Genomic DNA, 24024 nt, shown 5'->3' with positions numbered 1-24024 from the left:
AGAGGCTGAGATGGGCGAATCACCTGAGGTCAAGAGTTTGAGACCAATCTGACCAACATGCCAAAACCCCGTCTCTACTAAAAATACAAAAATTAGCCTGGCATGGTGGTGGATGCCAGTAATCCCAACTACTCGGGAGGCTGAGGCAGGAGAATTGCTTGAACCTGGGAGGGGGAGGTTGCAGTGAGCCAAGATTGCACCGTTTCACTCCAGCCTGGACAACAGAGTGAGACTCCATCTCAAAAAAAGGTGACCATAAACCAGAGACCAACTGAAAAGGAAGTTTGTTTTTACGTTGCTAAAGACATTAAAGTTGGAGGATTGGGCAGGTAGACTCCAATAAAATAAAAGTTGTGGAGTTTTGGCTGGGTGCAGTGGCTCACACCTGTAATCCCAGCACTTTGGGAGGCTGAGGCGAGTGGATCACCTGAGGTCAGGAGTTCGAGACCAGCCTGACAACATGGTGAAACCCCATCTCTAAAAAAAATTTTTGAAGTTGGAGTTTTAAAACTACATGTGTAATAATGCGTTTAAGTCCTTGCAAAAATGTTAATCCACACCAAGTCCTTGTGATACAAGAGAAATATCCCAGTTAAAAGGCCAGCAAATTTGAGATAACATGTTAAGTGTTTAGAAATTTCGGGCCGGGCACCGTGTCTCCTGTGTAATCCTAGCACTTTGGGAGGCCAAGGCCAGCGGATAATTTGAGGTCAGGAGTTCGAGACCAGCCTGGCCAATGTGGTGAAACCCCATCTTTACCAAAAATTTAAAAATTAGGCATGGTGGTGCACACCTGTAGTCCCAGTTACTCAAGAGGCTGAGGCAGGAGAACTGCTTGAACCTGGGAGGCAGAGGTTGCAGTGAGTGGAGATCATGCCACCGCACTCCAGCCTGGGCAACAGAGCAAGACTGACTCAAATTTTTTTTCAACCAAGGAATCAAGCAAGTTTTTTGTTTGTTTGTTTGTTTTAAGATGGGGTTTCACCATATTGGTCAGGCTGGTCTCAAACTCCTGACCTCAGGTATCCACCTGCCTCAGCCTCCCAAAGTGCTGGGATTACAGGCGTGAGCCACCGCGCCCAGCAAGCAAGTTTACTTTAGTTATGTTTACAGGCTGCACCATTTCTTATAAAGGTAGGAGAGTTTCTAACATGTATGTTCAATTTGATTTTATATCCTTCCAAGTTCACTTTTTAAAATAATCTCTGCCTGTTGTCCTTAATTTAGATCTAGTTTTTGCCCATTTTAGTACAAAAACAAGCATTGCCCTCCAAATGGCAAAATTAGACTGTTTATACAAGTGCATCAGCTGCCTGTACCACTTCCTGGTGGATGTTAAAGGATTCAGGTTCTGATGACCTCTCCATTCCTTACCGCCCTCTGAGCAGGAATAATTAAACAAAATATGAGAACGGAGAAGCAAAAAAACCCCAACACCTCACCCTAAAATGACCCAGCACATATCCAATCACCTCTTTTTCAGTAGCTCTCATAGAGCTGGTTGGTCGTGTGTGTGTGTTTCTGTGTGTGTGTAAAAGCCATCAGACACAGACCTGGAGGGAAGGCCCCTAGAGAGGGACCCATTTACCCCTCTCGATTTGCAGAGGAGAGGCCTCAAGAAGGTGCTGCGTGGAGCTAAAAAGAGGACTTGGGTCCCCAGCAGGTGAGCACTCCTTACACCGCTCAGCCTTTGAATATCTTTGATGTGGGTCATTGCAGTTCTGCTTCACCTGAAAGAATACAGTAGGAGGTCTTGTCTCAGGAGACTGTCCAGTTTTAGTGTTAAAAGGCTTCAGGCTTCAGGCCTAGAGCATCCAGGAACAAGGAAACTTGGAAGAACAAGTTCTTAACTCTGAAGAATTCAATTTTCTAGTTTTCCATTGTCTGAGAAATAGATGACCTGTGGTATAAGAAAAACAAAAGAACAAAAGATTGCAAGAGTTTAAAATTAAGTCATTTTAAAAACCAATATAGGCTGGGCGTGGTGGCTCACGCCTGTAATCCCAGCACTCTGGGAAGCCCGGCCGGGTGGATCATTTGAGGCCAGGAGTTCGAGGCCAGCCTGGGCAACATGGTGAAATCCCGTCTCTACTAAAACTACAAAAATTAGCCAGGCATGGTGGTGCTAGTCTGTAATCCCAGCTACTCAGGAGGCTGAGGCAGGAGAATCGCTTGAACCCGGTGGACGAGAGGTTGCAGTGAGCCAAGATCGAGCCATTGCACTCCAGCCTGGGCGACAGATCAAGATGCTGTCTCGAAAAAAAAAAAAAAAAAAGAAACACTTCCCTATGTATGCTTAAATTTTGACTTCAGTTCTACCTAGACATGCGAATTTCCTCATCATGTGTAAGATAGTACTGACTGTCATTCAAGTAAAAACTTAGGTCTTCTAAAATGTAATATGAAAAAAAAAGACAAACATAGAGGTGTAGTTGCCTTTTGATGTACTAATTCCACTTGGGAATTTATCAACAAAAGCAAAAAGTTTTATTATCTATGATAGCAAAACTAAATGTCTAATAACCAAAATCTGGTTTAAAAAATGGTACACGAGGCCAGGCGCGGTGGCTCATACCTGTAATCTCAACACTTTGGGAGGCTAAGGCAGGAGGATGGCTTGAGCCCAGGAGTTGGAGACCAGCCTAGACAAGACAAAACATTGTTTCTACATCAAACAAAACAAAAGAAAATTATTATAGTTGGGCAGGAGGTATGTACCTGTACTCCCAGCTATTCAGGAAGCTAAAGTGGAAGGATGGCTTGAGCACCAGGAGGTTGAGGCTTCAATGAGCCATGATTATGCCACTGCACTTCAGCCTGGGAGACAGAGCAAGACCCTGCCTCAAAAAAAAAAAAAAAAAATTGTGGTACACCAGTGTTGTGGAGTTTCTGGCTTTGAAAAACTTTAATAATAAACATTGCAAAAACATAACGCTTTTCTATTCAAAGTGTGATTCCTGTTTGAGCAGGCCGTCACCTAGGAGCTGGTTAGAAATGCAGGGTCTGCAGCCCCGGATCCACCCAACCAACTAAATCAGAATCTGCTTTTTTTTTTTTGAGATGGAGTACTGAAAACCAGCTCTGCCACAGAGACCCCCACCCAGGCGGCGCTGAAGGAACTGAGAAGCAGACACCCAGACAGAAGAGCGAAGTGGGTCTATCTGGGGGACCAACAGCCTTTCAAGCTGAGAGCCTCAGGGGCTGACAGCATTCTGGGCTAAGGGCCTTGAGCAGCCTCTGACCCACATATTTATTCTCTCTGAACAGGTGATTATTATTAACAAACAGATGTTCAGCATTTTCTCAAAACACAAAAATATACCAAGTAGGCAGCTGGTGCCTGCTTACCACTGATCACAGACAAACTAAAAAGTGTTCTCCATGAGGCAGCCACAGGGGCAGGGGCAGATGTCCCAAACTTAAAGAATTGTTTCAACCAACGTATGATATTTATATGTTATCCTGCCACTTTAGAATGCCCCAAGTAGTTTTCTACTTTGTTGGGGGCGGGGCGAGGGGCAGCTAGGTTTCCTTGCCATCATTCTTCGTAGCAAACAATATATTTTATCATACATTCAGCATTTCTCAGCAATCATACACTCAGCATTTTTCAACAATGGAGTTTCACTCCTGTTGCCCAGGCTGGAGTGCAGTGATGTGCTCTCGGCTCACTGCAACCTCCGCCTCCTGGGTTCAAGCGATTCTCCTGCCTCAGCCTCCTGAGTAGCTGAGATTACAGGTGAGCATCACCACACCCAGATAATTTTTGTATTTTTGGTAGAGACGGGGTTTTCCAGTGTTGGCCAGGCTGGTCTCCAACTCCTGAACTCAGGAGATCTGCCTGCCTCAGTCTCCCAAAGTGCTGGGATTACAGGTGTGAGCCACTAGACCCAGCAAAATCTGCATTTTTTTTTTTTTTTTTTTTTTTTTTAAAGACAGGGTTTCACCATGTTGGTCAGGCTGGTCTTGAACTCCCGACCTCAGGTCATCCGCCCACCTTGGCCTCCAAAGTGCTTGGATTACAGGCGTGAGCCACTACGCCCAGCCAGAGTCTGCATTTTAACAAGATCCCCAGATGACTGTCTACACACTGAAGTTTGAGAATCATGCTCTAATTAAAGTGTGGGAGGTGGAGGTCACAATTTTATTTATGATTATTTTTAAAGTATATGTCGTCAAGGATTGGAAGGTACTTTGCAAAAATAAAAACAGCTTAAATGGAGATAAATCCTCCTCCCCACACAACGTGCCTGGTCAGCTCTAGGTCCTCAAGGCAGCTGTTGAGGAGGCGACACTGTTGTGGGATTTCTTTTTCTTTTTTTAATACATTCCTGAATGTTCTTGTTAAATCACATTTAACAAATGTTTGGACACTTAAAAGATAAATTAATACATTGTGCTTCTTTTTGAACCAGACATTAAAAGTGGTTAACGGCCGGGCGTGGTGGCTCACGCCTGTAATCCAAGCACTTTGGAGGCCAAGGTGGGCGGATCACCGGACGTCGGGAGTTCAAGACCAGCCTGACCAACATGGTGAAACCCCGTCTTAAAAATAAATAAATAAATAAATAAATAACAAAAAAGAAGAAAGAAAAAAAATGATTAAAAAAAAGTCGTTAACTTACTGTTTTTCTTTTTGCCTCAGTTATCTGGGAGCATAGAGCTAAATTTAATACTCAAGACAGTAATACCATTAGCCTAGCTTTTTTGAATATTTGTTTTTCTCTCTATGACTTTTATTTTCTATTTTATGTTTTCTAGTATGTTTCTTACAAATCACTTAAAAATTCTTTCTGAAAATAAGGGTCCAAATTACAATAATGACTTCTAAAAAGAGTCTGCTCTTGTGTGCCAGGTTCTGCAAAAGATGAATTTATGAAACTAACTTCCTGCCAGTTTTAAATTTCTTCTTTCCCTGATCTTTTCTGCCTCTCAAAACACAAGTAAGGCTGGGCACAGTGGCTCACGCCTGTAATCCCAGCACTTTGGGAGGCCAAGGCAGGCAGATCGCCTGAGGTCAGGAGTTCGACCAGCCTGGCTAACATGGTGAAACCCCGTTTCTACTAAAAATACAAAAAATTAGCTGGATGTGGTGGCAAGCACCTGTAATCCCAGCTACTTGGGAGGCTGAGGCAGGAGAATTGCTTGGGAGAACCCATGGCGGAGGTTGCAGTGAACCAAGTTGCGCCATTGCACTCCAGCTTGGGCATCTCAAAAAAAAAAAAAAAAAAGGCACAAGTAAAACTAAAGGCTTCCTGATTTCACCCCAGTGAAAGTCTCAGAGGTCAAGTAGCTCCTGCCCCAGTGGGGTGTTGTTCCTCTCTCCCCAAGCAGACAGCCCTACAGCACAACCCCTGGTGTCCCGCTGCCTGGAGATTCAGTAGGGAAGCAGAAAGCCCCAGCCCTTCCAAGGGGACGCAGACCACTCACCCGTAGAATTACTCACCGACCCTACCGACCCTTTAGCTCCTTCTGCTTCACACCTCCTCTGTAATGAAGGAGAGAAAAGTATATGTTACTAGCAAGCCTCGTTTTTAGGATAATTTCCTGCACGCTACTCTTTCTCCAGACTACATCAGATTCCTCTTACTCTCTCAAGAAAGCTTGTAACTTTTTGTTCACATAACTTATCCGCTTGTAACTCTGTACTGCATGATTGTCTCCCTTACCAGACCATAAACTCCAATTTAGACTTCACTTACCACTGTACTTCCAGCGCCTAAAGGTGTTGCTCGGCAAGTGGAGCACAGTAGCTGTTCACGGTTAGGCAGATGCGTGATATGAAAAATGAATACGATTCAATGCAGTGGTTCATGCCTGTAATTTCGGCACTTAGCACAGTGGCTTACGCCTGTAATCCCAGCATTTTGGGAGGCCAAGGTAGGTGGATCATGAGGTCAGAAGTTCAAGACCAGCCTGGCCAAAATGGTGAAACCCCATCTCTACAAAAAATACAGAAATTAGTCAGACGCGGTGGCAGGCACCTGTAATCCCAGCTACTCGGGAGGCTGAGGCAGGAGAATTGCTTGAACCTGGGCGGCAGAGGTTGCAGTGAACCGAGATCCCGCCACTGCACTCCAGCCTGAGCTATAGAGTGAGGCACTGTCTCAAAAAAAAAAAAAAAAGTCTGTAATTCTGGCACTTTGGGAGGCTGAGGAGGGTGGATCCCTTGAGGCCAGGAGTTGAGATCAGCCTGAGCAACATGGTGAAACCCTGTCTCTACCAAAAATACAAAAAATTAGCCAGGTGTGGTGGCACGTGCCTATAATCCCAGCTGCTCAGGAGGCTGAGCAGGAGAATCACTTGAACCTGGAAGACGGAAGTTGCAGTGAGCCAAGATTGCACCACTGGACTCCAGCCTGGGTGATGACAAAGCAAGACTGTCTCAAAGAAAAAAAAAAAAGGTGAATATACTGGAAAGATAGGAGAAAGAACTATCAGACCTGCTACTTTGGCAGCAAAAAAAAAAAAAGAGTGTCGGGGGGTAATTAATTTATTAATCACTTGCAGTGTGCAGGCATTGTTAGTGTATTATATATGCTATAGGATCCTCAGCACAATCTTTTTTTTTTTTTAAGAGACGGTGTCTCCTATGTTGTCCAGGCGGGAGTGCAGTGGTTATTCACAGGCCCATCCCACTACTGATCAGCACGGGAGTTTTGACCTGCTCCGTTTCCAACCTGGGCCGGTTCACCCCTCCTTAGGCAACCTGGTGGTCCCCCACTCCCAGGAGGTCACCATACTGATGCTGAACTTAGTGCAGACACCAGATCAGCATAGCGCACTACAGCCCAGAACGCCTGGGCTCAAGCAATCCTCCCACCTCAGCCTCCCGAGTAGCTGGGATTACGGGCATGCGCCATCACGCCCGGCCTTTTTTTTTTTTTTTTTTTTTTTTTTAATTAATCCACTAACAAGCTGGGTGCAGTGGCTCACGGCTGTAATCTCAACACTTTGAGAGGCTGAGGTGGGCACCAGGATTTTCAGAACAGCCTGGGCAACATAGTAAAACCCCACCTCTACAAAAAAAAAATTTTTTTTAAGCCAAGCATGGTGGTGTGGGCCTGTAGTCCTAGCTACTCGGGAGGCTGAGGTGGGAGGATCACTCGAGCCCAGCAGGAGGTGAAGGTTGCAGTGAGCTGAGATCATGCCACTGCACTCCAGCCCTGGCGAGAGCCAGGCTGTCTCAAAAATATATATATATTTCACTAACATCAATTTACCCATTTTGACCAGGCGCCCTGGCTCCCACCTGTAATCCCAGCACTTTGGAAGGCCAAGGCAGGTGGATCATGAGATCAGGAAATCAAGACCATCCTGGCCAACATGGTGAAATCCCATCTCTATTAAAAATACAAAAATTAGTGAGGTGGGGAGGTGGGTGTCTGTAATCCCAGCTACTTGGGAGGCTGAGGCAGGAGAGTTGCTTGAACCTGGGAGGCAGAGGTTGCAGCGAGCCAAGATCATGCCACTGCACTCTAGCCTGGGCGACAGAGCAAGACTGTCTCAAAAAAACAAAAATTACCCATTTAAGGTATACAACTCAGTGGTTTTCAGTATATTCACTAGATTGTGTAACTATAATTCTTTTTGTTTTTTTTTTTTAAGATGGGGTTTTACCATGTTGGTCAGGCTGTTCTTGAACTCCTGACCTCAGGTGATCCACCCACCTTGGCCTCCAAAGTGCTTGGATTACAGGCGTGAGCCACCACATATCATCACTAATTCTAAAACATTTTAACCACCCTGAAGAGAAATCCTGTGCCCATTATCAGTCACTCTCATTTCCCCTCCTTCCTAGCCCCATCCTGATCTTCTTTCTGTCTCTATGGATTTGCTTATTTTGAATATTTTATATAAATTGAATCACACATATATAAATGGAAGCCAGTTTTTTGTGTCTGGTTCCTTACATGTTTTCAAGGTTCATCCACATGATAGCAATTCTTACTACTTCATTCCTTTTTATGTCTCGATAATATTTCATTGCATGGATATACACATTTTATCTGTTCATCAGGTGATGCACATATGGGTTGTTTACACTTTTTGGCTATTATGCTACTATGAACATTTGTGTATAAGTTTTTGTGTGAACATTTCTCTCTCTCTTTTTTTTTTGAGATGGAGTCTCACTCTGTTGCCCAGGCTGGAGTGCAATGGCACAATCTCAGTTCACTGCAACCTCTGCCTTCTAGGTTCAAGCAATTCTCCTGCCTCAGCCTCCTGAGTAACTGGGATTACAGGTGCCTGCCACCACACCCAGCTAATTTTTTTTTTTTTTTTTTCGACAAGAGTTTCCCTCTTGTTTCCCAGGCTGGAGTGCAATGGCACAATCTCGGCTCACTGCAACCTCCACCTTCCGGGTTCAAGTGAGTCTCCTGCCTTACCCTCCCAAGTATCTGGGATTACAGGCATGTGCCACCATGCCCGGCTAATTTTGTATTTTTAGTGGAGACAGGGTTTCTCCATGTTGGTCAGTCTGGTCTTGAACGCCTGACCTCAGGTGATCTGTCCGCCTCAGCCTCCCAAAGTGCTGGGATTACAGGTGTGAGCTACTGCGCCCAACCTAATTTTTGTATTTTAAGTAGAGACTGAGTTTCACCATCTTGGCCAGGCTGATCTTGAACTCCTGATCTCATGATCCACCTGCCTGGACCTCCCAAAGTGCTGGGATTACAGGCGTAGGCCACCACACGCAACCTGTTTTCAGTTTTCTTGTGTATATACCCAAGAGTGGAAATACTGGGTCATATGGTAACTCTATGATTAACCAATTGAGGAACTGCCAGGCTGCTTTCTGCAGCAGTTGTAACATTTCCCATTTACAATAGCAGTGAAGGAGGGTTCCAATTTCTCCATTTGCTCACCAACACTTGTTATTATTCACCTTTTTTATTATAATCATCTTGGTGTGAAATTGTATCTCAATGTGGATTTCATTGGCATTTTTCTAATGACTAATGATGTTGAGCATCTTTTGGTGTGCTATTTGGCCATTTGTATAGCATCTTTGGAGAAATGTCCATTCAAACCCCTTGCCCATTTTAAGCATTGGGTAGTCTGTCTTTTTATTGTTGAGTTGTAGGAGTTCTTAATATATTCTGGATTCTAGATCTTATCCAATTATAATTTGCAAATATTTTCTCCCATTTTGTGGGTTGTCCTACTTTCTTGATAGTGTCTTTTGAAACACACAAAAAATAAATTTTGATGAAAGCCAATTTATCTATTTTTTTCTTTCTTTTTTTTTTTTTTTTTTTTTTTTTGAGTCGGAGTTTCGCTCTTGTTACCCAGGCCGGAGTGCAATGGCGCGATCTCGGCTCACCGCAACCTCCACCTCCTGGGTTCAGGCAATTCTCCTGCCTCAGCCTCCTGAGTAGCTGGGACTACAGGCATGCGCCACCATGCCCAGCTAATTTTTTGTATTTTTAGTGGAGACGGGGTTTCACCATGTTGACCAGGATGGTCTCGATCTCTTGACCTCGTGATCCACCCACCTCGGCCTCCCAAAGTGCTGGGATTACAGGCTTGAGCCACCGCGCCCGGCTTTTTTTTTTTTTTTTTTTTTAAGATGGGGTTTCACCATGTTGGTCAGGCTAGTCTTAAACTCCCGGCCTCAGGTGATCCACCCGCCTTGGCCTCCAAAGTGCTTGGATTACAGGCGTGAGCCACCATGCCTGGCCTTATCTATTTTTTTCTTTGCTTGTGCATTAGGTGTCATATCTAAGAAACTACTGCCTAATCCAAGTTCACAAAAATTTACGCCTGGTTTTCTTTTAAAATTTTTAGGGCTGGGTTCAATGGCTCACGTTTATAATCCCAGCACTTTGGGAGGCCAAGGTGGGCAGATTGCGAGGTCAGGAGTTCAAGACAAGCCTGACCAACATAGTGAAATGCTGTCTCTACTAAAAATATAAAAATTAGCTGGGCATGGTGGCAGGCGCCTGTAATCCCAGCTCCTCGGGAGGCTGAGGCAGGAGAATTGCTTGAACCTGGGAGGTGGAGGTTGCAGTGAGCCAAAATCGCATCACTGCAGTCCAGCCTGGGCAATAAGAGCGAAACTCACTCTCAAAAAAAAAAAAAAAATTTTATAGTTTTATATCTTGCATTTAGGTACAGTATTTGAGTTAGTTTTTGTATATGGTGTGAGGTAGAGGTCCAATTTCATTCTTTCACATATAGACATTTGATTGTTCCAGCACCATTTGTTGGAAAGACTATTCTTTCCCCCATTAAATAGTCTTGGCATCCTTGTTGAAAAATCTATTGGCCATAAATGTTCGGATTTATTTTTAGACTCTCAATTCAATTCCACTGAGCTACATGTCTGTCCTTAAGCCAGTCACACATCATTTGGATAACTGTAGCTGTGCAGTGAGTTTTTAAATTAGGACATGTGACTCTTCCAATTTTCTTATTCTTCAGATTGTTTTCAATATTCTGGGTCTCTTGCATTTCTGTATAAATTTTAAGATCAGTCCATCAATTTCCACAAAAATCCAGCTGGGACTTTGATAAAGATTGTATTGAATCTGTAAATCAGTTTTGAGAGTATTGCCATCTTAACAATATTAAGTCTTCTCATTCAGAAATGTGAAATGTCTTTCCATTTATTTAAGTCTTTAATTTCTTTCAACAATGTTTTGTAATTTCATTTACAAGTCTTACACTTTTTTGGTTAAGTTCATTTCTAAATATTTTATTCTTTTTGATGCTGTTTTAAATAAAATTGTTTTCTTAATTTCATTTTTGGATAGTTCATTGCTAGTGTATACAAATACAGTAAATTTTTATATATTCTTGTATCTTTCTACCTTAGTAAAGTTGTGTTTAGCTTTAATAGTGTTTTAGTGGATTATTTAGATTTTCCATATACAAGATCATGTCATCTGTTAATAGAGATAGTTTTACTTTTTCTTTCCTAACTTTAAAAAGTTCTTTTTGTAGCCTAATTGCCCTGGCTATAACCTCTAACACAATATTAATAGAAGTGACGAGCGCAGACATCCTTTTCTTGTTCCCGAACACAGTCTTTTGAAGTAGATATTTTTCTTCTTTTTTTTGAGACAGAATCTCATTCCGTCACCCAGGCTAGAGTGCAGTGGCGCAATCTTGGCTCACTGCAACCTCCGCCTCCTGGGTTCAAGCGATTCTCCTGCCTCATCCTCCTGAGTAGCTGGGACTACAGGCGCCCACCACCACATCCAGCTAATTTTTGTATTTTTAGTAGAAACAAGGTTTCCCCATATTGGCCAGGCTGGTCTTGAACTTCTGACCTTGTGATCTGCCCACCTCGGCCTCCCAAAAATCATGTGGGATTACAGGCAGGAGCCACCACACCCAGCTGCTATTTTTCTTTGAATGAAGAAAAACCTGCCTCCTGCCCCCATGAAAATGAGGCTCAGATGAGGAAACTGAGGCTTAGAGGTTAAGTTGTCTCTGCAATGTCACACAGCTAGTTAAAAATGGAGCCAAAATTTAAATCCAGTTCTGGCTCCAGAGCCCACATTCATTCTCCTCTGCCTGCTTAACCCCTGAGGAGTGGATCAGCAACGACGTCAACGACGTCCTTGTTCAGGCCTTCATTTCTGCTTTCATGCCACACAAGAATGGAAGCAGCAGTGCAGGATTAGTATTCTCCTTTTTAACAGGAAAGAACACTGAGGTAAAGTGACTTGGAGGAACTGGGACTCAAACTTGACTCTTCTGACCCCAATTCCGTACTTTTTGTTTGTTTGTTTTTTGACATAGAGTCTTGCTCCGTCGCCAGGTTCCAGGCTGGAGTGCAGTGGCAGGATCTCGGCTCACTGCAACCTCCGCCTCCCGGGTTCAAGCAATTCTCCTGCCTCAGCCTCCCGAGTAGCTGGGACTACAGGCACACACCACCATGCTCAACTAATTTTTGTATTTTTAGTAGAGACGGGGTTTCACCATGTTAGCCAGGATGGTCTCGATCTCTTGACCTCGTGATCCACCCGCCTCGGCCTCCCAAAGTGCTGGGATTACAGGCGTGAGCCACCGCGCCCGGCCGTTTCTGGGAACTTCTGAGTGACTCTCCTTTCTGGGCTTCAGGTTCCTCATGTGGGAAGAGTCCTTGGTTATGGTGGACAGAAGAGTTTGGCTGCTTCTTCTAGTCCAAGGGCCAATGTGAAAACAGCTATGAGGAAAATACCGGAGAGGTCCCTGAGTTGTAACAGGTCCCAGTGATGGCCACCTGCTGAGACCAGGCATTTGGGGATTCACAGGGGTGCAAGACAGGCCTTGCCCTCTGACTTGGGGAAGAAGTCTATCCTCTGAAAAAGTTAACCCCTCAAAACTGGCAGAGGAAGAGCCCGATGAGAAACAGGAATGGAAAGCACCCTAGGAAGGAGGGAATGGGAAGCAGTCAGGGAGGGCTTCCTGGAGGGTCCACTTGGGCCTGGAGGGTCAGCCACAGCTGACTTTTATTACTGTTAGGTAGGATTTGGATGGGAGGGAACTGAAACAGGACAAACATTACGAGAACCCCAAGGCTGCCATTCCTCCAGGGATCTAGGGCTCCCGCCATCTGCACTCCAGGAACTGTCACTTCTTCACCCTCATTGGGTTGTCCTCAAGGTCTCTGCCTTTCTCCTCCTTCCCCAGCAACTCATCCCTCTGTTGTTTCCCTCTCCACGGAGCAAACTCCCAGGATTTATACTTCGAGATCCAGCCTCAGTGCCTCCTTCTAGGGGAGACCACACTTAGCCCCCAAGGCTGGATTGGGTCTCTCTCCCCTATAGCCTCTGGGAGTGTAGAAGGGTGAGGGGGACACTCCTCTATCACAGATTGCCTTGTCGCCTGCTAGCTTGCACCCCTCCACTGGCCTTTGGCTTCAGGGAGGACAAGGGCTGTGTCCGATCAGTCTTGGTGTCCCCATCCCTTGGCCAGGGGCCAAGCCCCAGAAGACTGGCTGAGATGAACCCCACACGCACCCTAGGTTCTCCAGGCAGGGGACACTGTTGTGGAGTTGGGGGGTGGGTATTACCGGTTCCATCTGCCTTGTAGTCATCAGGGAGGAGTTTGTCCTGCCGGTAGCCCAACACGAAGGCCAGGAAGGAGAGGATGAGGGCATCGCCAATGCTGAGGATGGCCAGCATGAAGGCCCAGCGGATGGTGCAGTGGCCCAGCGTGTACTTGCCTGTCTGCTCCCCACACATGCGCCGCACCTCACTTGAGTCCCAGCCGTCAGGGTAGACCAGGCAGCCAATCATTAGGCCTGTGGCTGAGGGGGGAGGAGGGGATCAGACTAGTTGTGCAGATGGCATCAGACTAGTTGTGCCCAGCCCACTACCTCCCACCTTGCCCGGCTGTTATGTTGTCACCTCCCTTCTCCTTCTGTTAACAGCCTCAGGAGGCAGGAGAGGCAGCCTCTACCACCCTTCTTACAAAACACAGGTGAGAAAACGGAGGCTCTGAGGGCTAAAGCAACTGGCCCTTGAGACCCAGCGGCCTGGGCGGAGGCAGAGAGCTGAGCTCCTCAGCCCAGGTGGGCTCTGCCACCAAACCAGGTGGCCCTGCCAGGCCCTCAGCCATTCTCCTCACCTTGGGCTCAACAAGGCACCACCTACCCTGGCTTCAGAGCCCTCCAGTATCTGATCCCAGCCTAAAGAACTCATCGGTGCTAAGATGCACATTTCTTTTTCATACTTACAACATCTCTGAAATATGTGTAATAAAGTGTCAGGCCATGGTCAGATTATCAGTATTTTTTGTTTTTGTTTTTTGTTTTGTTGTTTTAAATATTTTGTCACAAACTGAATTCCAGTTGTTTTTGTTTTTGTAGTACATAGAATAACAATGTGTCCTGCAACTGAGGTATCTTAGATTTGATGAATACAGGAAGGCTTTCCAGCCTCCCTGGCTGCTTCCTTCAAAAGCCTTCCACTGGAGCAAGCAGGTTTCCTCCTCACCCTTACCCAGCAGAGCATGTGCAGTTGCCACACGTCCCTGAATCTTTAATGCTGGCTCCTTTGCATATGACCTGTGCACAGAAATATAAGGTAAAATGCTGGTCCCTAGGTCATGGCTGGGTTCAATAATCCCTGTCTTCAAAAGCACTCTTCCAGGTGATTTTCTCAGTAGGAAAAGTGGGGAAACACTAGACTAAGCTGCCTGGATTTCAAGCCCAACTCACTGCTACCTAGCTATGTGACTCAGAGCAAGCAGCTTAAGCTTCTCTTTTTTTTTTTTTTTTTTTTTTTTTTTGTGAGACAGACTCTCGCTTTTTCACCTAGGCAGGAGTGCAATGGTGGGATCTTGGCTCACTGCAACCTCTACCTCCTGGGTTCAAGCAATTCTCCTGCCTCAGCCTCCCGAGGAGCTGGGACTATAGGCACGTACCACCATATCCGGCTAATTTTAGTAGAGGCATGGTTTCACCATGTTAGCCAGGATGGTCTCGATCTCCTGACCTCGTGATTCGCCGCCTCGGCCTCCCAAAGTACTGCAGTTACAGGCGTGAGCCACCGCCCCCAGCCATACTTAAGCTTTCTTTGTCTCAGTTTCCTCATCTATAAAATGGAGATGATAATAGCCCCAATCTTCCTGTTGAGGTTACAGTGAGGTTCAAATGAGTTAATACTGGAAAAGAGCTTAGAACAGTGCCTAACACAGACTTGGCACTCCATGAGAGTTGACTATGAGAGTTATGATCCCACCCTGTGCCTTCCTTGACTTAGTATTGACAGCTAAAAATTCTGTTGTCCCCACTTTCCCCCCAATTCCTCCATCCCCTTCCATCAAACTATCCCCCACCTTAGCTTTACTGGGGTGAAGCACAGACAGGTGACATAATCCAGGATGCAACTGGGGCAGCCCCAGGCACAGCTGCCCCTTGGGCAGGGGGTGCTCCCCTTGGCTGTGCCACTTTCCTGCAGGTCTGGAGGCTCTCTAGTACCCCACTCAGGAGCCCCTCAGAGAAGCACCTCTTCAGACCAAAAGTTACCTTCCCTGGACCCAACTGGTTCTGCAAAGGTCAGGAGGTCAAACAAATGCACAGTCAATGGAAAGATCAGGGTCCCACCTCCCCACCTAAATGTATTACGCTTCCTTTGATTGTTTTAGAAGAAGTTGATTTATATAGTTCTTTATAGATCACAAAATACTTCATGTACCATCTTGACCGTGACCACAGTTCTGTGAAGTGGGCTGCTTATTAATATCCTCATTTTACAGATTAGAAAACTGAGGACTCAGAGAAACCGAGTGACTTGCCAGCCATCCAGTCACCCAGCTATGCCAGAGCCAATGCCTGAATTCTCCATTCCTGACTTTCCTGACTTCAAAGTTTATTCCCTCCGCCCTCAGAAGATGACATCTCTCCAAGGGGCTGAATGTAATTATTGGTGACATTTCAGACCTCCTAAGTGTTCGGTGATAAACTAAGTGTTCAGGAAGATACCCACGGTGGAGGAGGGGGAGCCAACCACAGCTCCACGGCAAAACCTATGTAGCCGGGCCTTCCCCACTTGGTGAGGCCAGCCCTCCAGTGCCTGGCAGGGCCCCTGGCTTACAGGGCAGAGGTGAAGGTGGGAAGGACCTGCCCTTCCAGGTTTTGCATTCTCTCCATCACTTCTTCCCTTGGCCCCTCCCCTCCTGCACCATCTTCCTGTGAGGGCTCCAGAAAAGAGCCCAGGGCCTTTGACTTGGAAAGAGGGTGTGAGTGCCCTGCGAGCACCCCACCTGGTTCTGGGGACAGTGGGTGTCTGCCCCAGTTGTGGTGTCTCAAGGCTCTAAGTAGAAGCCAGCACAGTGTTCTCAGGCCGGGTTAGTTACCCTCTGACTTCCATCCTGTCATCTGCAAAGTACCTGACTCATAGCACTGTAAGGATTAAGTGTGATCATTTACAGAAAACACTTTCTACATTGTCTTGTACATGGTACGTGGTCACTGCTATTGTTATTGACATTGGAGTCGGACAGAAGCCGCCTCAGTGACATGGATGCCATTAGAGCTGCTCACGAATATTCCAGGTACAAGGTAAGTTTGTGCTTCCTTGCCCCACTCTCTTAAGGTTAAGTGAGGCCATCTGCCTTCCTCTGGCCAATGACATGTGAGCAGAGATGTGTGGGCCACATCGCTTAGCTGCAGTGGGAGACCTCCCAGAACTCCCTTCCCTCTGATGCAAGGACAATGATGGTGGCTGATGCTCCTAGCAAGGGTCCCAGGAGAGAGTAGCGAGAGCAGAGCCCCCACAAATCCCCAGTCAGCACGGATCATAAGAAATACATAAATCTTTGTTCTAAGCCACCAAGATGTGGGAGTGGTTTGTTACCGTGGCATCACTTCCCATGCTAACTGATAAAGTTGTTTTTTATGTTTTTCACAGGTACTGAGCACCTACCATGTGCAAGATGTTTCACATGCATTTTATTATCCCATCTTCACAGAACCCCACTGAAGCAGGTACTGCTGCTATGTTCTGTGAGAGAGAGTGTGTGTGTGTGTGTGTGTGTGTGTGTGTGTGTGTCAGAGTGTCAGAGTCTGACTCTGTCACCCAGGCTAGAGAACTATGGCATGAGCTCGGCTCACTGCAACCTCTGCCTTCTGGATTCAAGCAATTCTCCTGCCTCAGCCTCCCAAGTCGCTGAGATTACAGGCATGCACCACTACACCCGGCTAATTTTTGTTTTTTTTTTTTTTTTTTTTTAACGTCAGCTGATAACCTTCATCAGCAACAAGGCCAGGCTGGTCTTAAACTCCTGACCTCAAGTGACCCGCCCATCTCGGCCTCCCAAAGTGCTGGGATTACAAGCATGAGCCACTGTGCCTGGCCACTGCTGCTGTGTTCTACAGATGGGGTACAGTGGGCTGTTTGTTCCCCCCAGGATTCCTGTGTTAAAATCCTAACCTCCAGTGGGATGGTGTTAGGTGGGGCCTTTGGGGAGTGATTAGGTCGTGAGGGTGGGGCCCTCATGAATAGGATTGGAGGACCCCGGGCGGCGGGGGGACAGCTGAAGGCTGGTCAGTGGATACAAAAGTATAGCTAGACAGGAGAAGTAATCTCTAGTGTTCTCTAGCACTGTAGGGTGAGTGTAACCAACAACAATCTATCATATATTTCCAAATAGCCGGAACAGCAAATTTGAAATCGTCCCAACTCAAAGAAATGATAAATGTTTAAGGTGATGAATATACTAATTACCTTAATTTTCTCAGTAGGAAAAGCTGAGAAACAACTAGACCAGGCTACCTGGATTTCAAGTCCCGCTTGTATACATGTATCAAAATATCACACTGTATGTAGTCCATAAATATGTACAATTATTCTGTCAATTAAAAATAATAATAAGGCTGGGTGTAGTGGCTCATGCCTGTAATCTCAGCATTTTGGGAGGCTGAGGCAGGCGGATCGCCTGAGCTCAGGAGTTCCAGGCCAGCCTGAGCAACATGGTGAAACCCCATCTCTACAAAAAATACAAAAATTTGGGCATGGTGGCATGCACCTGTAGTTCCAGCTACTTCGGAGGCTGAGGAGGGAGGATTACTTGAGCCTGGGAGGTCGAGGCTACAGTGAGCCATGTTCATGCCATTGCATTCCAGCCTGAGTAAAAATAATAATTTTTGAGAACCTCACTCAATAATAATCATCATCAATGCAAATAAATAAATAAAAGGGACCCCAGAGAGCCCTGTTACCCTCTTTTCACCACATGAGGATATCAAGAAGTCAGTAGTCTACAGCCCAGAAGAGGCCTTCCACAGAGCTCTCGTGATGATGCCATGCTGGCACCCACATCTCAGACCTCTAGCCTCCAGAACTGTGAGAAATGAATTTCTGTTGTTTAAGCCCCCTAGTACATGGCAATTTGTTATGGCAGCCCTGACTAAATAGAACTAAGTAGAAACTGACTAAGACATGAGGTTACCAGGACTCATAGAAGACAAGTAGTTTGGCCTACCTGTGTTTCTAGGAGCTGGGACCACACCTAGCCTACCCCTGGCACCCAGAAGCCCAATTAATCTTGTTAATCTGCAGCCCCACATTGCTCCAAGCATCAGTCCTCCTCCTCGTCTTCCCCTGCCCCTTCCCTGCTCTCAGACTTCTTGGCAAGGGTAGCTAATAAATGGATGTATCTCCCAGCTGCTGGATGTGGGACCCACCCACTCTGCATCTCTCCCTTTAGCTCATTCCCCATTCCACAGCACAGTAGAATGGAACGTGACACCACTCTTGCCTATCCCCAATGTAAATGTTGCATAAGATGTCACCTGGCCACCTCTGCTATCAGTGTCTCCTGCTCTGCAACCCAGATAGTGTCTAACTCAGATGGCCTGGCAACCCCTCCCCCTCCTGGCACTGTCTACTCACACATGCCACCTGTTGGGGGATGTTTCAGGGAAAGGGGGGTGTGCAGACAGCCCTGAGAATGAGAGAGATGGTTGTGTCTCCAGCAGCCCATAACCCTGATAAGGAAGAACAGCTGGCAAGCGTATCATTGTCAAACAAATGCACAGTAAATGGAAAGATCAGGGTCCCACCTCCCCGCCTCAATGTATCACGATTCCTTCTATTGTTTTAGGAGGAGCTTATTTATATAGTTCTTTATAGATTTCACTCCTCTTTGGCATAAAACTGATAAATCTTCATTTCCCCTTTGTTCGTATATATATATTTAGTGTCAATATATATATATTAGCCCAGCTGAATTTTGTATTTTTTGTAGAGACAGGGTTTTGCCATGTTGCTCAGGCTGGTCTTGAACTCCTGAGCTCAAGCAGTCTGCCCACCTCACCCTCTCAAAGTGCTGGGATTACAGACGTGAGCCACAGCGGCTGGCCTTATTATTTTTAATCGACTGTGTGTGTGTGTGTGTGTGTGTGTGTGTGTGTGTGTGTGTGTGTGTATTTTTAAAAATAGAGATAGGGTCTCACTGTATTGCCCAGGCTGGTCTTGAGCTTCTGTTTCTTTTTTTTTTTTTTTGAGTCAGAGTCTTGCTCTGTCACCAGGCTGGAGCGCAGTGGCGCAATCTCGGCTCGCTGCAACCCCTGCCTCCTGGGTTCAAGCGATTCTTCTGCCTCAGCCTCCCAAGTAGGCACCTGCCACCACGGCAGGCTAATTTTTTTGTATTTTTAGTAGAGACGGGGTTCCACCATGGCCAGAATGGTCTCGATCTCTTGACCTCATGATCCGCCCGCCTCGGCCTCCCAAAGTGCTGGGATTACAGGCGTGAGCCACCGCGCCCGGCCTGGTCTTGAGCTTCTGGCCTCAAGCAATCCCCTCTCCTGGGCCTCCCAAAGTGCTAGGACTACAGGCATGAGCCACTGTGACTGCCTCCACCATCATTCTTGACATGGCCACCCTTTACCTTGCTCCCCACTGCCCACCCCGCCCCCACCTCTCCCTTATCAAACAGAGAGACTACAGAGAAGAGAGAGGTGGCAAGCAGATTTGCTGGGAGCTCTGAAACCATTTGAGTAGCCTGGGTGCAAGATTTGGAATCAAAGGTGTATCCCTTCTGACTTGCGTGCTCAAAGACAAGTTACCCACTAGGAACCTTCTCTGTAAAATGGAGAAATGCCCATCTCAATAGGTTGTGCTGAGGCCCTTCAAATAATACATGTAAAAGTATTCCACAAATCATTATACTTATGTAAATATGTGGCTCAATAAAAACATCTTAGGAATACATCTAGTTTCTTGAGAACTGCTGCCTTAATTCTTTCAGGTCCTCAGTTGCCCACTGATCTGCTATAGCCTTGGCCAAGTCTGATACTTTCTCTCAGCAGCAGATTCCTCATCTATAGTGGGGAGATGGATATAAATCTCTTGGGTCCCCTCCAACTCTGCAGTCTTGACTCTATGTGTTTGGTGATCTGGGATTTAGATGCCTGTCTCATTCCCCCTCTTAAAGATGACACCACTTCTCACTCTGACCAATGATGTCAAGATGGTTTTACTTTAGTTTCCATCCCCAGCACCACTCCTGGACATCTCACCAGCATGGAGAGTTTGTGTGTGGCCCCTGAGGTGGGCAGGGACCAAGGTACCAGAGGATGCAGCACAAGGTCTTAATCCTCTTCTTGGGCTACAGAGAATAGCAAGACCACTTGGCACAAGGACCAAGAAGCCTTTCGGGGCTAGGAGCAGGAAAAAGGGCAGGGAGGTCTTGCCTCAGGGCACAAGTAGCTGCCTACCACACAGTTTTGTCTTATTTATTATTATTTTCAGAGATAGGGTCTTGCCATCTTGCCCAGTCTAGTCCCAAACTCCTGAGCTCAAGCGATCCTCCCTCCCAAAGTGTTGGGATTACAGGTGTGAGCTGATGTGCCCAGCCCCCACATAGTTTTAAAGGACCCTAGGCCAGGTGCTGTGGATCACTCCTGAAATCCCAACACTTTGGGAGACTGAGGTGGGCAGATCACTTGAGCCCAGCAGTTTGAGACTTGCCTGAGCAACATGACAAAACCCCATCTCTACAAAAACACAAAAATATTAGCCAGACATGGTGGTGCACACCTGGAGTCCCAGCTACTTGGGAGGTCAATATGAGAGGATCACCTAAGCCCAAGGAGGTCGAGGCTGCAGTCAGCTGAGATTATGCCACTGCACTCCAGCCTGGGCCAAAGAGTGAGACTCTGCCTCAAAACAAACAAAACAAAACAAAAAACACAGGACCCTAGATAGCTTCCTCCGCCTCACAAAATATCACTCCATTTGCTGCCTTAAGTATAGAATCCCATAATCAAGGAACAAAGACTTTCACTCCCCAATGAAAGAGGGGACTTTAGATGAAAGTTTTTATAGGCAAGTTCATATCCTGCATTAATAGCAACATTCAAAAATCAACAAGAGACCTTAGAATCTGAGAGCAGTTTGGGGTGGGAGGGAGAAAATGAGGACAGAGTTCTGGGCACTCTTAAAAAGAACAAAAGCCCAGAGGTGGGAGATGAAGGCATTTAGAATGTACTTGACTGGGGTCACTACTTTGTGCTGGGGTTAGGTCCTATTCCCACATGGCCAACAATGGAAGCTTCCTTTTTTCTCTCTCTCACAGCTGCAAAAACTGATGTGATGGCCTTGGAGTCAGGACAAGGAACTGTGTGCGCCTGGGCAAGTCACTTCGCCTCTCTGGGCTCAGAACCTCATCTGTAAGATGAGAGGGTTGGACAGTTTCATCTCTTAGGTCTTTTCTGCCTCTGCCATTCTAAGATTCTCAACTCCTCAGAATCTTCTGTAGAGCACTGAGTAGGACTGGGCTACGGGAGAACAGCTAAATACAAGGCCCAGAGCCCTGGAAGAGGGTGGGAAGGTGCAGCTGCAGCTGTGGCCCCGAGGTGGGCCCCTGCCTGCCCTCCCATCATCCCTGCTTACCGGCAGCCAGCTGCATCCATGCACAGATCTTGTAGACTGTGGCTGTATTGCAGATGAAGAACAGGCTGAAGCAGATGATGGAGCCAATGATAAGGAACATGCCCAAGGCCACAAAGAACATGGCAGTCTTGAAGGCTCTAGAGGGGATGGAGGAGAAGTCTAGGGGACCGCCCTTGCAGATGAGCTCGGAGGACAGCACGTTACCCACGCAGTAGGAGAAAAGGCCGAAGTAGCCTGCTTGCGGTGTGTTGACGCTGTCGCCGATCCAGTAGGGCTGGATGAAGAGGGCCATGACCAGCACGGAGAAGCAGATGGTGAGCGTGCCCCACATCACGCCCACGGCCCGCGCGTTCCGCACATAGTTGGTATGGTAGATCTTGGCTGCCTCCTGGGCCGGCAGCAATTTCACCATGGTGAGGGCAGCAGGCCCTGGGCTGGGGTCCTGTGGGCTGCAAGTCCGTGGCTTTGTGGATGGAAGCCTAGAAGCAGGTCACCGCCCGGCGGGGTTTGGGGAGAAATCTGTGGTCAGGGCACCAGGTGAGGTCCCTCCAAGGCAAGGGGAAGAGGCTTAACAGGACAAGGACAGCCTTGGCTTGGTCAAGGGAAGTTTGCCAGGTGCCTGTATCTGCTCCAGCCAAGGCTGTCTCCAGTCTCCTGCCTCCTCCCAAGCCCGCCAGGGTCTCAGGCCTGCTGGCGCCGCCCTGCCCCTCTCCCTTCCCGGCTCACAGCTCCCGAGAGCCCCGCCTCCTCCTCCGTCGGCGGAGGGCGCCGTTTCAGCACCGCGGCCAGCGCCCAGGGGTTCTGGGCGAGGGGCGGGGCCTGCAGCAGAGCCGGGGACGGGGCAGAGCGCCCACTACAGGCCCCCGCCACGGGGAATCAGGACCCCGTTCACCTTCCTGAACCAAGACAAGAATTGGAAGGGGTGGGGCTGCGGCTGACACATTCCTACTGCTAAATTCCAGCCGCAGAAACGCTTTCCCCCCGCACAAGCTTTGTCCACATCCCATCTCACCCCGTATCTGCCCGGCTTCCTAGTCGCCTTCCCAGAGCGTCCAACCTCACCACCCCGGAGGTCAGCAAAGCCTTTTCTGGTTGTCTTCTGGTCACTGGTTTTTCGTCCTTATCATTCAATCAACAATTTCTAAAAGCCTAACTGTATGTTAAGGTTATGTTGGAGGACATCTAAGCAAAACCACAGAGAAAAAAGACAGGGCCCTGCCCTCAAAGACAGTGAGAAATTTACATATATAATATATGTATATATGTAGTCTATATAAATATATATAAAATGTCTGTATATGCAGATTGATTGTGTGATAACAGAAGCAACTACAAAATATAGCAAACAACATCCTTTATGAACCTTCGCAGACCTGAACGTACATGCTTTGTTCAATACAATGTCTTTCTCCCCTTGTTTCTATGTGGTTGTTACATATTTTTCCCTTTAAATATATATACACGGTTATCCTGATTTTATAGGTAAATACATGGCTAGTGTAGAGAACTAGGAAAATTCAGGAAAGTATACACAAAAAAATAAAAATCATAACACCAACATCAGGAGCTAAGAAAAGAAAAGACCATCTTAAAAACATGGACTTTGGCTTTCAACAGACCTAGACTTGAACGAGCTACTTACTGGCTAAGTAATCATCCATGGACTTAACCTGCCTTCCTAAGCCTCAGTTTCTCCATCTATTAAATGCAGGAAATGATAGTATCTATCACGTAAGGGCTGGGTAAAATACATTTTTAGCCCAGGGCACATATAAAAGTGCTCAAAGGCCAGGCATGGTCTCTAATACCAGCACCTAGGGAGGCCAAGCAGTCAGATCAGTTGAGCTCAGGAATTCTGGACCAGCCTGGGCAACATAGAAAGACCCCTGCCTCTACAAAAAAATACACAATTTAGCCAGGTGTAGTGGTGCCCACCTGTAGTCTCAACTACTTGGGAGGCTGAGGAAGGAGGATCACTGGAGGTCAAGGCTGCAGTAAGCCAAGATAGCACCAGTGCACTCCAGTCTGGGCAACAGAGAGAGACCCTGTCTCAAAAAAAAAAGAAAGTGTTCAGGCTGGGCACGGTGGCTCACACCTGTAATCCCAGCACTTTGTGAGGCTGAGGTGGGCGGATCATGAGATAAGGAGCTCAAGACCGGCCTGGCCTACAATAGTGAAACCCTGTCTCTACTAAAAATAAAATATTGAAAATAAAAATTAGCCAAGTGTTGTGGCACATGCCTGTAGTCCCAGCTACTCAGGAGGCTGAGATGGGAATTGTTTGAAACTGGGAGGCAGAGGTTGCAATGAGCTGAAACCATGCCATTGCACTCCAGCCTGGAGCGACAGAGTGAGACTTCATCTCAAAAAAAAAAGAAAGTGCTCAAAGATGTTGGTGATTATTATGATTTCTGTTAATCTCTGCATTTTCCTCCTTCTGAACATATCCTTTACACAGTTGGATAATGTTTGCACAATTTTCTATACATTTTTTTACTTAGTATTACAATGTTAGTATTTTCTTTTCTTTCTTTTCTTTTCTTTTCTTTTATAGAGACAGGGTTTCACCATGTAGGCCAGGATGGTCTCAACCTCCTGACCTCGTGATCCACCCACCTTGGCCTCCCAAAGTGCTGGGACTGCAGGCGTGAGCCACCAGTCTTTTTTTTTTTTTTTTTTTTTTGAG

General features: G+C 46.7%; 1 protein-coding gene across 1 annotated transcript; it reads right to left on the bottom strand.

Moving 5' to 3' along the window:
• Positions 1–1056: 1056 nt before the first annotated feature.
• On the bottom strand, positions 1057–22393 carry LHFPL5 (LHFPL tetraspan subfamily member 5). Its single transcript, XM_032253536.1, has 4 exons — positions 21339–22393; positions 13010–13246; positions 5456–5488; positions 1057–1900 (listed from the first exon to the last, which is right to left on the bottom strand). The coding sequence occupies exons 1-3, from the start codon at positions 21748–21750 to the stop codon at positions 5478–5480; spliced, it is 660 nt and encodes a 219-aa protein (XP_032109427.1). The 5' UTR covers positions 21751–22393; the 3' UTR covers positions 1057–1900; positions 5456–5477.
• Positions 22394–24024: the final 1631 nt, after the last annotated feature.

This window comes from Sapajus apella, unplaced genomic scaffold (assembly GCF_009761245.1).
Source record: "Sapajus apella isolate SASKATOON/1434 unplaced genomic scaffold, GSC_monkey_1.0 scaffold83, whole genome shotgun sequence".
Lineage (NCBI taxonomy): Eukaryota > Metazoa > Chordata > Mammalia > Primates > Cebidae > Sapajus > Sapajus apella.
Note: the sequence above shows the minus strand (reverse complement) of the source record. Positions and strands in the feature narration are given on the sequence as shown.

Bases quoted from the DNA above. Each gene is read 5' to 3' on its own strand.
- LHFPL5 (XM_032253536.1), bottom strand. From the start codon at position 21,750: ATGGTGAAATTGCTGCCGGCCCAGGAGGCAGCCAAGATCTACCATACC. The intron at 13,247-21,338 runs GTAAGCAGGGAT...CTCCCCCCTCAG, and splicing joins ATGGATGCAGCTGGCTGCCG to CCACAGGCCTAATGATTGGC.